The sequence below is a fragment of the Symphalangus syndactylus genome, chromosome 9 (assembly GCF_028878055.3).
Source record: "Symphalangus syndactylus isolate Jambi chromosome 9, NHGRI_mSymSyn1-v2.1_pri, whole genome shotgun sequence".
NCBI classification, from domain to species: Eukaryota; Metazoa; Chordata; class Mammalia; order Primates; family Hylobatidae; genus Symphalangus; species Symphalangus syndactylus.
Genome location: NC_072431.2, coordinates 131,920,149 through 131,935,977, shown reverse-complemented (window position 1 = coordinate 131,935,977; position 15,829 = coordinate 131,920,149). Strand labels below are relative to the sequence as shown.

General features: G+C 44.9%; 1 protein-coding gene across 2 annotated transcripts; it reads right to left on the bottom strand.

Moving 5' to 3' along the window:
* Positions 1 to 13,915: 13,915 nt before the first annotated feature.
* On the bottom strand, positions 13,916 to 15,521 carry DMAC1 (distal membrane arm assembly component 1). Of its 2 annotated transcripts, none has more exons than XM_055294277.2 (2): positions 15,022 to 15,521; positions 13,916 to 14,205 (listed from the first exon to the last, which is right to left on the bottom strand). In XM_055294277.2, exons 1-2 carry the CDS (start codon positions 15,296 to 15,298, stop codon positions 14,141 to 14,143), a joined length of 342 nt encoding a protein of 113 aa, XP_055150252.1. In that variant the 5' UTR covers positions 15,299 to 15,521; the 3' UTR covers positions 13,916 to 14,140. The 2 variants fall into 2 exon arrangements, with proteins under 2 accessions (XP_055150252.1, XP_055150251.1); XM_055294276.2 differs by having other exon boundaries at positions 15,010 to 15,382.
* Positions 15,522 to 15,829: the final 308 nt, after the last annotated feature.

Genomic DNA, 15,829 nt, shown 5'->3' with positions numbered 1-15,829 from the left:
GAATATTCTTAACACACCTGGCAGAGTGCCTGGTGTTAAAAGGTAAACTTTGACACATTAAGATTTTAAAGAGTTTATTTGAGTAGACAGCAACTGATGAATTAGGCAGTGTCAAATCATTAGTAGTGTAGGCTCTACCTAGGAGGAACAAGAGGCAAATTTCTACTAGGTGTTCAGGGAAGAAAGACAAAGAAAATATTTGATTGGTTAAAGTGGAAAGTCCCTAGTTAGAGGTTAATTGGCAGTTTCTGATTGGTTAAGCTTCAGTTTCATATTGCTGGGATATGATCAGTCACACTGATTTGAGTTTCCGTTTGCTTACATAGGAACCCAAAGCTCTGGAGCTGTCTCATCCTAATGGCCTCCCAGTTACTTATTTTAACACTGGCATAAAACAAGGGCTTGTAAGTGCATGTTGAATTGAATCAATACAATGCGTGTGAGGTACCTGAAAATGGTAGTTTCCTTTAAGGAAATGAGACCAGATTTCTTCTGGTCATTGAGAACTTTTTTGATGATAACATGACCAGAATCTAGGGCCTTAGCTGGGTCTGACTCCTGATCCCTGGCTTAGGGGCCATTTCTGTAGTTGACAATTATAATGATGAAGCCACCTGTGGGCTTTACTGTACCCACTCAGCTTCACATATAAGTGCATGCCATTTAAAAAATATATATTATTTAATACCTCCAGGCACAAGAAGTGATGTGCATTTTTATTGGTTTGCTTTGCCCATTCACTGATAGCATCTTTCCCTTTGCTAAGGTTGGTTATTTTAGACACAGCCTACACAATATATAGTGTTTAATTCACATCACTAAACCAGTATTATGAAGAGTGAAACTGAAGGAAATATTTTCCTATTTAGGCTGTTTGGAAATAGAAAGGGACCACACACACACACATATGCACACCATCCCACCACCACCAATCCCAACCTTTCCTTTGACTTCCCATATTTCTTTTGAATGTCTGGGCAGTTATGCAGGCCAGGAGAGGTGCCGTTTCATGACTATGCCAAATGTCCTATTGGGGTCAGGTTCCAGCCCATGCTGAGGTTCGAGGGGAGCGGGCGGATGGGCAGATAGCTGAAAGAGCACTCGGGAGCCCGTAAACAGGTGAAAGGTAGTTTTACTCAGCATTTCTCTCAGCAGCAGCTTCCTCACACTAGCTCTCTCACACTGTCCACCTTGTCTCAGCTGCTTAGTCCGGCGGCTCCCACACACAGCTGTGTGGCCGGCTCTCCCTTCAGGGTCAGCAGCTGAACTCTTTCTCTCTCACTGGGCATGAGCGAGGTCTGTGTCCCAGCTTTTTCCTGTCCATCTGCAAAGATGGACAGCTCTGGCTCTTTCTCTGAGTGCAAGCATGCCTGTACAACGTCTACAGGGAAATTATACCTTTTACAGGCAATAGTGGCTTAGAGCCAAGTGATGGGCCTTCCCTGTGTTATGGCTATGGTGGGGAGCTTCTCTATGTTGTGTTTACATGGCTATGATGACAAGTGGAGTTATAAGCCTGCACTCTAAACCCGCTGAGTCATTCTGGATGTTTACCTCAGCGTATCCTTGACCAAAGCACAGCCATGTTCCTTACACTCTACCCCCTAGGCAGAGGGAGACATAGGCCTTGGACACACGGGTTATACACATAAACTTTGGGTACATAGGCTTGATATACACACACAGGCTTTATATATAAGTTTTGGGCACATAGGTTTGATAAACAGGCTTGGCACACAGGCCTTACATCCCACCCCCTAGGCTGAGGGAGTTCTTCTAGTGCACATCTGTGTGCACAGGGCAGCACCTTGGACCCACAGGCCACAGCAACAATACAGACAGCAACAACCTACCACTAATATTCCCGATGTGCTACCCATGATTATTAGAGCCCAATGTAGGCCAGAGCTCCAGAGGCACCCACTGTCTCTGCAGGGGGTCCTCAGTAAGGTGTTCAATCACCTTAATCTCCTGTGACACCCCTTGTAAGGCTGCTGTTATGTTATGGTGGTTGTTAGGGATAAATGTGCAACACTGTGTCCCTACAAAGGAACAGGTGCCACCTTGGGCAGTTGTGACTGTGTCTAAGGCCATACAGTTTTGCTGCACCACCTTCCTGATCTGATTAACCTTATTAGTTAGCAAACGGAGAGCACCTTGGGTCTAATTCAGGGCCCGAGCTGTGTGCTCTGCAAGGACTATAACTTGCATTTCTACAGTAATAATACCTACTTCAGTGATAGTTATTATTAAGGGATAGAACCACTGGGGGCCTGCCGCACTCACAAAAAGTGGGAACACAGCACCTCCCAGTTATGCAGGTGACTAGGCAATGTGGGAAGCATGGTGACAGGGACATAGGGCTACCCCCAGGTACAATGTCCAGTCCATCTGACTGGCAGATATGGCCATCCTGTATCCCCACAGACCATAAGCTCCCAGAAGGCATAAATTCCGTGGGGGCCTGGCCTTGGTACGGCCACTTGTTCCACTACACCCTTGGTGTAGCGACAAATGATATGTTTGCACAAATCTCAGCAGGCAACGATCCCACAGTGACTTCACCCCAGTGCTGGTCTATACATCGTGGGACCTGCAATGGGGACACCACGTGTTCTCCCATTAGCCAGCCCTATCCATCATGGACACTACGAGTCAGCCAGGGGGCAGGCTTGCCATGGGTTTTGCGACACTCCCTGTCCAAAGCTCACCATATTGCCTCCCACCCATTGTCCGTGGGACCCCAAGTCTCTAGCCATGTCCAGTTCTTCACAGAAGCTGAATGCATGTGCCAGGGCAAGCTGTCCGCAGCTGCTGCTGGAAGGGTGATGCAGATCCAACAGTTGGAGACATTGGTCACCTTGGTATAGGTCTGGGCCCAGTCCATGACGCTGTTGGACATGCCAACCTACAGCCAGAACGACAAAGCAAGCATAGGTACTAGCAAGGGTAAATCATGTCCCTTAGGGCAAATACGAGCCAACTTTTATCTCTAGCTAACAATGCACCTGCCAAGGGCGTCTGCCCTGGGCAATGGTACCACACCTTATCAGCTCCCCATGGGTCTTTTGGGTCCTGTACCTGTGCCAAAGTCACAGCGGAGCTTATGATAGGCCACACAGACAGTACGCGTGTCCCCCGGAGGAGGGTCCCTTCCCCGACCGTTTCCCTATGAATGGTTAATTGTGGAGGCCACACATTAAACACCCAAGGAGTAACATGTAAATTACACTGCAGATCCTTCCCCACAGGGGGCTACAATAGCCAACCATCTGCAATGAGGGGCTTGGAGGGTCCATGGCCAACACCAGGGTTATCTGTTTCCCTACCTTTAGGGGTGTTGGGGCAGGCAATAACAGATTACCATTCGTCCTCATACCTGGTTGGAGGAGGTCATCTTTCCTCTCATAGATCTGGCCACATGGCCTGGCCCTACATGGGTCAGTGACTAGCTAACTCGGTAACTTTCAGGTAGTTAATCACAAGGTTAAGCCTCAGTAAACTACCCAGCTATTGCTGCAGATTACCATAGGTGTCACCTCCTTGGTGATCATTATCTACGCTGCCCTGAGTTTAACTTATTCGCTACTTTGCCCACACTTGGTATCAAACCATATAGTGACAGTACTAGGCTGGCCTGCAGCAGCAATCTAGGCAGCAGCAGTACTCTGGCTAGACCTATCTGTATAACATGTGTCGTTAGGAATGGGAGTGTGCCCTTCCTTAAACAGTGATGACTCAGGGTCTAGGGGTACCGTAGGCCCCATGGCCTTATCTTACATTAGGACTACAGGCCCTAAAACCTCTTGTAACTTTGCTGCTAAGGGACTTGTACTTACAGTACTCTGCTGTTCTAAGTAGGTGCCCCACTTTGCTAAAGTGGATGTCTGTGCTGTCCCCGTCTCGGAGGTTGTTACCCATGAGCATATCCACTTCGCTACTGGGTAAGTCATCTGCATGACTGTAGCTTGTCCTGCAGCACTCTTATGAGCCTGAAGGGCAGAATATGCAGTTACTAACTACTTTCCCAGTCTGGGGGGTGGTTATCTATGAACACACCCATCCCACTATTACTAATCACTTCTCTATTAAGGACTACCAGAGCTCAGCTCCCGTCCATAGTTGGGACCAAAAGCCTCTTGGCATACTCAGGTGCTCTGTGCACTGCTATGGACCCTAACTGAAACTATCCATGGTCACATGCACATTTACCTTAAATGGGCACCCCTGGTCAACTACCCTTAGGGTTTGTGCCTGCTAAATAGCCCGCTTGGCTACCAGACATGCTGTCTCAGCTTCATCATCCCAATCCCAGGCAAGAGGGTCGTTGCCGCTTCTAAATCTGCAACAGAATCAAAAGTTAGCATAACATCATCAATAAGATCATGAAACATGGTGGGGCTATGCATATAGCCCTGCAGCAACACTGTAAAAGTCCATTGTTGCCCTCCCGTGAAGGCAAACTCTGCCTGGCTCTCTGGAGCGATGTCAATGGAGAAGAATGCATTAGCCAAGTCCCATCACAAAGTGCTACTGTCCCAGTTTCATTGTCAAGTCCATCAAGTCCATGATGGAAGGTCCAGCTGCATGCAGAGGGGGTGTTACTTATTTCAGTTCCCAATAATCCACTGTCATCTGCCAAGTCCCATCAGGCTTTTTGACTGGCCATACCGGGGAATTGTAGGGGATATGGGTGCCACACACTGTTTGCACCTCCTCTAACCTCTTAATAGTCTCGGTTATCTCTGGCAAATGGTATCGACGAGTGGAGGCAACCCATCAGGGTGATGGCAGAACTTGGGCCTGATGATGCCTATGTCCACACAGTACCAGTTTTACTACATGAACTCTTAGTCTGAATTCTCCAGCCGCAGTGTGTAAGTCCAGACCATGCAAAATGTCCACCCCCAGAATATATTCAGGTATAGGAGAAACATACACAGCATACAGGCAGGGAGCCAAGTGGCCAATGCCAAGATGCCGAGACACAGGTTTCACCTTCACTGACTGGCCCCCATAACTGTCAGTTAATGCAGCTTTGCCCAGAAACTTATCCGGGTTTCCATAAACTATACTGCAGTCTGCACCAGTATCTACCAGTGCTAGGACCTGCTGTACATTAGTGGGGGACCAGTGGATTGCCAGCTCCACGTAGAGCCTCCAGTTGTCTGGTACCCTCCGCTGAGCCAGGCACCTCGGCCAGTTCCCTAATCAAACAAGAAAGGCTCCATATAGTCACCTGTCTGCAAATAGTCCTTGCGTTGCAGCATCCAGGTGGGAGTCGTTTGAACAACATTGCTTCGCCGTCCCGCCTTAGGCATTCTCTGGAACAGCGGCTCTGGGGACAACTGCCTTCACAGAACCAACAGCATTCCATTGGGTTGCCTGTCAATTTTCTCCCAAGCAACCCCAGCTGCAATTAAATCAATCCACATCTGCATGCAGTTCACCTGCTGGGGTTCCTTCTCATCTTGTGGGGTGGTTACCCACAGAGGGGGCACCTTCCCCTTCTTTATGGCACGGGTTCCCAGGTCCCGCCAACGGCTTTCTCCCCGAGGGCTGCCATAGCATTAGTCACTTCATGTATGTGGTGCCTCACATACGGGGTGAGAGCAGCAGCTAGAGAGCCAAAAGCACTGTGGGGCACTGAGCCCAGCACAAGATCCCTCATGTGGGAGGTAAAGCGTTCATCATTTGGCCTCCGGGTATTCAGATCAAACATAGCCTGCCACATACGCATCTCCTGGAGTGTCTGCACCAAATCAGTATATGATTGCTGTTTACTCACTGTTTCTGGTATCTTTTTGGCATCATTCCAAACAGTCCGTATGGCTGCCATCAGCCACTCAATTAATGTGTGGTCACCTTGTCCTCGTACCATCGGCGTGGCTGCAGCCGCTGATGAAAGGAGGGATAAGTTGTGATAGAAGCCAGCTTCTCCATCGCAGAGGCAGAGCAAGAAATGCTATCAGCTCCTTTGTCCCGGAGACAGAGCATTCAGGCAGGGAGGGGTTCCCCTGGGTGCGGCCTGCACTGTTTACCTAACTGCTGCAACTCAGTGCAGGTACAAGCACTGTAAGAGGTGTGTTCTATCACTTTGGGGGGGGGGTCCCTGGGCTCTCCCCTGGGGTCATATCAGCTGCTTATGTTCTACCTTTTGATGGATCACAGGGTGAGCCCGCAGTGGGGGAGCCTCCTACTCTTTGGCATCACACCAAACAGGAGTGTCTGGCCAGGAGGATGGGCTTAAGGTCACGCCAACAGCTGTTGCTAAGTCCTGTTCCGGGCTGTTTATCTGGGCTTCCAAGTGCCCTGCTTGTGCCTGGAGGTCCCCCATCCTCAGGTCCTGTTCCAAGCTGTGCATTTGGGCCCCTAGGTGTGCAGCTTACACTGGGAGGTCACTTACCTGTGGGACTGAGCATGTACTTCCCACAGTGCAGTCAGAAACACCCACCCAACTCTGCTGGCGAAGGTGCGTTCCTTCTCCGTGCTGTGTGCTTCCAGCTAATTCAGTGCTTTCTCCACATTTGCGGGAGATCCGCTCACTGCCTCCCACATTTCCATTGGGGCACATCCAAGCAGCACCTCTGCCACCGGGTACCACAGCCCATGCTGCAAGATGTTAGGGAGTGGCTCTCTAGCTGCTGTTCTCACCCCAAATGTGGGATGCCACATACATGAAGCGACTACTGATATGGCAGCCCTCTGGGAGGCAGAAGGCCATTGGTGGGACTGAGGAACTAGTGCCATAAAGAATGGGAAGACGCCCACTCTGCAGGTAATCATGCCACGAGGTGAGAAGGGGTCCCAGAAGCCGGCCCAGGGGCCCTCAGGGGCTGAAGACCCACTCACTTCATCCTGCCAATGTTGCCAATTGTCAGGTTCACAACTATGCCAAATGTCCTGCTTGGGGTCAGGTTCCAGATCACGCTGAGGTTCGAGGGGAGTGGGCAGATGGTCAGATAGCTGAGAACAGTCAGCATGGGCTGGAACCTGACCGTGAAAAAACACTCAGGGGGCCATGAGCAGGTGAAATGTAGTTTTATTCAGCAGCTCTCTCATCAGCAGCTTTCTCACACTAGCTCTCTCACACTGTCCACCTTTTCTCAGCTGCTTAGTCCGGCGGCTCCCACACACAGCTGCACGGCCGGCTCTCCCTTCAGGGTCAGCAGCTTAACTCTTTCTCTCTCTCCGGGCATGAGCAAGCCGAGCTGTGTTCTGGCTCCCTCCTCTCCATCTGCAAAGATGGACAGCTCTGGTGCTCTCTCTCTTTCTCTGGGCGAGAAGTGCACCTGTACAGTGTCAACAGGGAAATTATACCTTTTACAGACAATAGTGGCTTACAGCCAAGGGATGAGCCTTCCCTATGTTATGGCTATGGTGGTGAGCTTCTCTATGTTATGTCTATATGGCTATGATAATGAGTGGAGTAATACGCCTGCACTCTAAACTCACTGAGTCTGGATGTTTATCTCTGCCTGTCCTTGACCAAAGCACAGCCATATTCCTTACAAGAGAGTAATCACACTTCGTGCTGCAGGCATGATCTAATCAGGAATGGGTCAGGAAAGACCTCTTCCCACCCAGTAGGGTTGTTTGGTTGGCTAGGTGCACTAATTGGGGTGAAGACTTCTAAATTCCTGTTAATCATCAGGCATTGCAGCTGCAAGACGTTAGGGAGTGGACTTGACTGGGTAATAGTCTAATCTGCTGCAGCTTTGCAGGATTACTGCAGGGTGCTATTTCAATTTTCTATCAATTCCTCATTGCTATCTCTGTCTTTTGGAATCTAAGAAAGTGTATCTACTTCTTTAAACAGAGATTGTGGGAAGAGAGGACTTTAGTGCTGAAAGAGAGTTTAGAAATTATGTAGTCTGATCTTCTGACTTCACAGAGGGTAAAATTTATGTTGTTAAATGCTAAGTGACTTGCCCAAGAGCATATTAGGAGCTGGTGGCAGAACTAGGATTAGAAGCTGGGTAACATGGCTTCAATCAGATCTTCTTTCCATTACGTTATAATTAAGATCCACTGTACAAAGGTCAGTCAGGTTCAGCTATGCCTGAGGTTCATCAAACTTTCTTAAGCCTGGAGGGCTTGTTAAAATACAAATTGGTGGGTTCTACCCCTAGGGCTTCTGATTCAGTAGTAAATGTCAATGGGCCGAGAAGGTGGAAGTTTAATAAGTTATCAGGTAATGATGATGCTGCTAGTCCAGGGACCAAACTTTGATAACCACTGAGATACCCTAAAGTTATCAAATGGGACAAACATTTCTTTCTCCTCTCATTCATTTGTTCAGTTGTTTATTCACCCATTCATCAAATATTTATTGAATATCATCAACTGAAAGCTTCACATGTTGGTGCTGGGGATGGGAAACATGAAGATGACAAAAGCACAATCCTCTTCTTGAGGAGTTCACAATCACAGGGGAGGGACAGATGCATAAATAAGCAATTACTGGGCAAACATTTAAGTGCAGTGATAGAAGTCTGCACAAAGTTAATGGTTGCACCAGAATCAAAGTAACTGAAGTGGAAATATTTCATGGAAGGCTTCACCGGAAAGGCAAAACTCAGTCTGGGCCTTGAAGGACAAGTGGGATTTCTCCATATAATGCAGGGACAAAAAGATATTCCAGCTTGAAGGAATAGCATGTGTAAAGGCAGGAAGAACGACATTTTAGGGAGAACTGGCTTAAGTAAGTGGCAGAAACATCGGCTGTATGGAACAGATGTCGAGGAGTGGAAGACAATTAAGACAGAAAGTTATGGAGCTGAAGATGAAAGGCATTTCATGATCTGCCAAAGTGTTTAGTATACATCTTGTATGCAGCAAAGATACTGAAGGGTTTTAAGCAGGAACATGTTTTCAAGTAGCCTGGGCTACAGTGGAGAGTAGATGAGCGGGTTTCCTGGAAGCAAGGAGGAATTAAGAATCTATTATAGCAATCTACATGAGAAATGATAATAACTGGCCCAAAACAATAGCAATGGGAGTGGATAGAAGTGAGGATCAGAAGGTTAAAATAACCAGGGCTTGTTAACAGGTCAGAAGTAAAGAATGAGAGTAAGGAGGGAGTCATAGATAATTCCATGGTTTCTAGCTTGGCCAGCGGATGAAGTGGAAAGACTATTAATAGAGATAAGAAATAAAAAAGAAATAGGTTGGAGGGAGATACTAAAGGTTCATTTGGGACACGTTGGGACTCTGATGTCTGAGGACAGACAACAAGAGATGTCCTGCTGTGACTGGGAAATACAGTTTGAGGTTCAGGAGAATGGTACAATGTCAGGATAGAGATTGGGGTAATGTCTTCGAAGGGAATGAGCTTAGGGAGATGAGTTGAATATCTTCTCCTGGATTAATATTTACATTGCTGTCACAGTGATAAGTGATATAACCTCAATTATAAAGAAAGGAAACCAAGAGATTAATGATACTAAGGGATAACCAGAAAAAAGTGAAAATCAAAATGCAAAATTTCTAATTTTGAAACTTGAATATTTTGAGAATGGATGCTAAGAAAACAACTGTAGCAACATACGTTTCTAATTAATGTTCTTAGCTGAGCCACTACTGGATCATTGGCTTAAGACCTTCTTTGGGCAAATTCTTAACTCCTTCAGGTCTCAGTCATCTAATCTGTAAAACAGGGTTGCTGAGGATTAAATAAAACAATTCAGGTAAAATATTTAGCATAATACTTGGCATATAAAAAGGGTGCTGTAATTTTAAATGTATTTACTTATCAGTGGAACAACTGTGCTAGAAAGCAGAAAACAACTAAAAACACATATTAAAACTATCCAAGAAAACCACCAGTAAAAGAATACGTGAAGTTAGTTACTGGGAAGACAAATGCTATTCAAATAAATGGCTTTTTCTTGCTACTTCCTGAATACACAGAATGGTATTTAGTATGACACGCCACCTACTATGACTACACCACCACAAAACACCTCTAATTCCTTATATTAGTTTTCTATTGCTGTGACACAAAAATATCACAAACTCAGCAACTTAACACAAATTTATCAGTTTCACATGACTGATACTCAGCTTAGGGTCTTCCCAGACTGAAGCCAATCTGCTGGTCGGAGCAGTGCTTCTTGGTTCTCATAGGGCCCTCTTGCAAGTTCACAGGTCATAGGCAGCAATTCATTTCCTTGCAGTTGTAAAACTGAGGTCCTCATTTTCCTTCTGGCTGTCAGTTGGGGGCTACTGTCAGCATCTTCCGGCTGCCCGTAGTTCTTTACCACACGGCCCCCAGAGGCAGTTCACAACATAGATGTGAGCTTTTTCTCTACAGGCCAGCAAAGAACTTCTGGAGCACTAAATCCTTCTCATGCTTCTAATCTGACTTCTGTCTCTGACTTCCAGACAGAGATTTATTGGGCTCATATGATTAGCCCTTCCGGATAATCCATTTTATGGTCAACTGATCTGGTACCTTAATTACACCTGCAAAATCCCTTCACAGCAGCACCTAGAATGGTGTTTGATTGAGTAACTGGGAGGTGTGTGTATCCCAAGGGGCTGGAGACAGGGACATCTCAAGACCCTTCTACCGCATTCCTGAAGCACCTGCAAGTTCAGTCACAGGACTGAGCAGTGATTTTTAGTGGCATGGCTGGATTTAACATTTGACCCTCTGGCTATTTCTCTACACTCCATGTATATTTGAATGACAAGTTGCGATACCTCAAAGTCCAAGAGATATGCATATTAGAATGATGTGTAACTATGGGTCTTTCACCTTTAAGTCTGTGCCCCTAACACCTACATAATCATTGGGTCAAGACAAGAATTTGTCACTTAAAAAAAAAAAAGCAGCTTTTCAACTAAAATTGTTTACTATTGTTTAAGATTTAAGAAATGCATTTGATCAATGTAGTCCTGGCAATAAATCAGTTGAGGCCAAGCCTGGTTTGAGGGGGTATGTGAACATATACTTGCCCTCAACGTATTTAATTAAAGGGCACGTATTTTATGTTGTCAAATCAACTGGCTTCTTTCAGGAGCCTCCTAGCTTAGACACAGCCAGGCTGAGAAACCATTAATAAAAAGGAGCAAGCAGCAAATGCTAAGCTGAGGGTGGAGCTGAAGTACACATCATGGTTGAGATGCCTAACTTCCAGGGCCACCAGAAACAGCTGTCTCTGCACTGGGCTCAGCCAGGTAAAACTCCAGAAACTTTTGAGACTGCTCTGCATTTGGGACACTCCAGGGCTGCCAACAACAGCTGTCTCCGCAACTCGCCTAGGGAAAAAAAAAAAAAAGAGATCTCCCATCCCCTTCCCCTATCTTACCCAGATCTTTGAGGGTCAATCTATATGTGGGTCCTTTAATATGTTCATTTTGCTAGCTGATCACACTATTCCAGACTAGTCAATACAATATATAATAGGAACAAAAGATGGTGTAATGATTTCTTGAATATCTCAAGATACCAAAGTTTATACTCACTATATATAGGTTGAGCTAATGATATCTTGAACACTGATAAAAGCCAGTGTTCACATATATGTTCACATTTTGGTCTCTCGATCCCAGAGAAATGTATAAATGCATTTTAAATTACTTTTTGTACCTTTTCTCGTCTCCTTCTTTGCTATAGGTAATGATGAGACTTTATAAACTCTCTTTTCCATGCTGTAAAGGGATTCTAAAGTCAGTAAATCATAATTAAGCTGGTGTTCTTACATGACTGAGTTATAATCCTTTGATTCTTGAGCCCATTTATCCTTCTTACTCCACCTCAGCTTCAACAAAAGGAAAGATATTGGGGACAGTAAGTGAACTTTCTGTATTGAAGGATTAAGGCAATGTCTCTGTCTCTGAAACCTCTCTGAGAAGATCAGACTCATCCCTAAAACTAGGATGTCTGGGTTAGCACTGGCAGAAATCAGATTTTGGAGTGGACTTCAAAAGAAAAAAAAAAGAAACTTTTAACAACAAATGCAGATTTTCCTCTCGCTTCTTCCCACATTATAGAACAGGTAGAACAATATTTTGCCCATACTTAGTTAAATTGTTCCAAGATGGAAAGAACCAGACACTTTGGCATTATTAATGGTGAGCAGGCAGGTTTATTCAGAAAAAGCTCAGATTCATACTTGTAAGTCTGAGAAAAACATTAAAATGCTATTACAATACAGTTGACCCAAACAACACAGGTTTGAACTGTGCACGTCCACGTATCTGTGGATTTTCTTCCACCTCTGCCACTGAGACAGAAAGACCAACTCCTCCTGCTCCTCAGACTACTCAGCATGAAGATGAGGATGAAGACCTTTAGGATGATTCACTTCTACCTAACGAATAGTGAATATATTACTTCTTTAATAACTTTTTTTTTGTTTTCTCTAGCTTACCTTCTTGTAAGAATACAGTATATAATACATACGACACAAAAAATATGTGTTAATCAACTGCTTTATGTTATCAATAAGGCTTCCAGTCAATGGTAGACTAACTACTAATTAAGTTTTTGGGGAGTCAAGTTATATGCAGATTCTCCACTGAGCAAATGTTCAGTGCTCTTAACTCCTGTGTTGTCCAAGGGTCAATTGTATATACGTTTAAGAGTTATTGTTTACCCAGTAGATCAAGCAAGACCAAGTTAGGTTTATGTGTTTTTGGTTTAACCAAAGAAAATGTTCGGACTAAAGCAGTCCATCAATAGAACAGACTACTGCCTTTTAAACCAGGGAACAACTTGTCTTTGTAGGTATTTTAGGTATATGAATGACCATATGTATCTGCTTTGGGTCATCTGTGGTCCCTTCCAACTTAAAACTTCTCTATTCATAAACATTGCATAACTGAACTGTGGATTTCATATAAATAATATCTTGTTGCCTACTTTAGGTTTGAAATGTTTTCCTTCTCAGTTGCATAGATACATATAGCACCATCCCCACTATGAACTCTGATGTAGAAAATACAAGATTCTAAAGTCATCTGTGAGGCTAAATAGACTTAGGCACTTCCACATAATGCTGCAAAAAGCACAGCCTTAAAGGTACTACTTGCTGAACATGTCATTCCAGACACATACACTATGATTAGCAGCTGAATTTAACAGTGTCTTTCCGCTTTGAAAAACACTTTATATACCTTTACAAAGAAGCCATAGTATCTCAGGGTAGAAAAACCCAATAGGTAGAAAATACGGCCTTCTCTTAGAAATGAACTATGTAATTTTGAGTACTTATCTCAAAATCATCACAGAAACGTATCTAGTGCTTGTGGAAAAAGAATCAAAAGATCTTTTTTTTGTTTTAGCTAAAGGTTTTGAATTTTTCTTGTGACATTTAAGTCTTTTATTTATGCTGACTTTTACGATTATCTAACTGTTTCATAATGGTTATTCTTGCCTCCATGAAAGGGAAGACAAGAACAAAAAACTGACAAGAACAAGTTCTAGCTCCATCATGGACTTACTGAATGACCCTAGGCAAATCATTTGGGCTCTTTCTTGTGTTTTAAGTTTTACCTCCAATGAAGTAACTACCTCAGACTAGCTGTGAAGCTCTCATAAGGTGATGGATTTGAAAATGCCTTGCAAAGTATGAGCAATTCATACATAGAAAGTTTCATGTACTTCTATATATATTGCATGATGCCCACCCAGGGTTAGGCTGATAACAGTTGTTGATCCAATTATGAAAGAAAAAAAAAAGAACTCTTTAAAATAACGAAGTAAAATAGGTAATTTTCCCGTTGGTTTATCATATGCTCTATTTAAAAGTTTTAAAAATTATATTAACTATATAACTAAACATATTTATGTTTATTATATATGATATGCAATTATATAAGACATACTATTATGTTTATATATAATGCTTAAACAATTATATTTAAATATAAGTTATACTTTCCATCACCAGATAAGACAAAGAACTTGTTTACTTCTCTGAGGGATTTATTGGTTCCTGTGAAACCTGTGAAGGCCACAAACACTCCATAGCCAGAGAATGACAACATATGATTTTCTTTTCAGTCTTGTAGTATCCACAGTAGTGATGTCTGTCCACGTACACGTGTCTGTCCAGAACACCCATTAAATTCCATGCCTGCTCTGTGTGTCAGGGTACAGGGACAGAAGACAGATTCACTGGTGGTACTTTCAAACAACGCGGTAGGCCTTCCCTTTGGGGTCTGCCATGACAACGATACCCCAGGTGGCAATGCCTAGAAAAAAACAACAATACCTTACCTTTATGCTGCATTTAAATTTATCAAGTGTTTCACATATACGCCATCTTATTTAACCCTCACAACACTTCTGGAGGATATATTACCATTGTATCTTTCTTACAGGCGAGTGAAGCACAGAAAAAGAAAAACAAAATCAGGAAAAAAAAGAACATCCTGTGGGAGAATTTACCTTTCTACAGGATCAAGAAGGTAAGAGAGTTAGAAACCTAAAATTCTGTTCACTGACAATCGGTTTGAAAGCTAAAAAAATCATGACATTTGACTGGATGACATCTTGACGATCGCAGAACGGGGCTGTGGGCCACATTACCCAGGTGTACCAAGCAGGTGAGCTTAGAACCCACGTCTAAAGATCTGGGATTCAAGGCAAATTTCTTAAATTAAGGTAGTGCCCTCGCTCAGGCTTTCTCCAGGACCTGGAGAAAACGTATGGGCTTTGAGATCTGTTACACCTGGGATCGAGTGACTGTCATTTCCTCACCATGAACACAATACTCCTCGTTGCCTCGGTTTGCTCCACAGTAAGATGAGAATATTATAATCATACCTACTTCTAACAGCTATTCTGAGAATTAAAAGGGCTGAGACTAATACGGGTTCTCAAGAAATACTGATTTAAAATTAAAAAAAAAAAAGGCGTTCCAACAACTTCCTCTCCCACCTTGTTTGAGGTGCCCCCACCACCTGACCAACGCCAGCACCCCGCCTCCCCGCCCACGTGGCTGCTCCGTTTCCTTCCTCTACCCCGCAGATACCAAACCCGCCCAAGTGCTGTGCCTTGATTCTCACTGAGGCCGATGACCATCTTCGTAATGGTCCCTGGACTCGGGGGGTATCCCATCTTCATGGGCTTCCGTGCCACCCAGTACACGTACCCGCCCGCCCCCATCAGCCCCAACCCTGAAAGCACGCGACAGCTCCAGCAGGTCTTCAACAGGCGGTGTTCTGCTGGGGAGGTCGGCGCTCCGGGTGTAGCTGGGGGCGCAGGCTTGGCGGGCGCGGCGGCGGTACCGGGAGGCGCAGCGATATTGTAGGACTCAAAAGGCTGAGACAACCGAGACCCCATGTTCTGGAACTAGGCCTCAACCTTGGGAGTCTTTGGTTCAAACTGACGTAAACGAGGCACCGGAAGGCAGAGCGCCGGAAAGCAGAACGCCGGGGCGCTGGCGCCGTGCGTGGAGGAAACCCAAGGGCTGCTGGGAAATGAAGTTCCCCTCCGCTTCAGAGGGGGAAAAAGATTAAAGAACGCTGCTCTTTCCTGCTGGATTTCTCTGTCAGCAACAACCTCGGATGCGCTGGAGGCCAATTCCAGCCCTCCTCCCCGCCGCCCCCTCCCGCCCCCCCGCCACCTGTTTTAGAAATTCTGTAATCGCTACTCACTAAATGAATCACCTTTCAGTCTTCTTAAAGGAGAAGTCTGGGTCTCTTAAGTTTCCTGCCTCACATGAACTGCGAGACCTTGGGCATGTCATATCTCCTATCCAGAGGCCTGTGAATCAAGGAGTTGGGTTTTATATGTGCATAATTACGTGCTAGATACAGACATACCACAGAGATATTGCAGGTTTGGTTCTAGACCAACACAATACAGCAAATA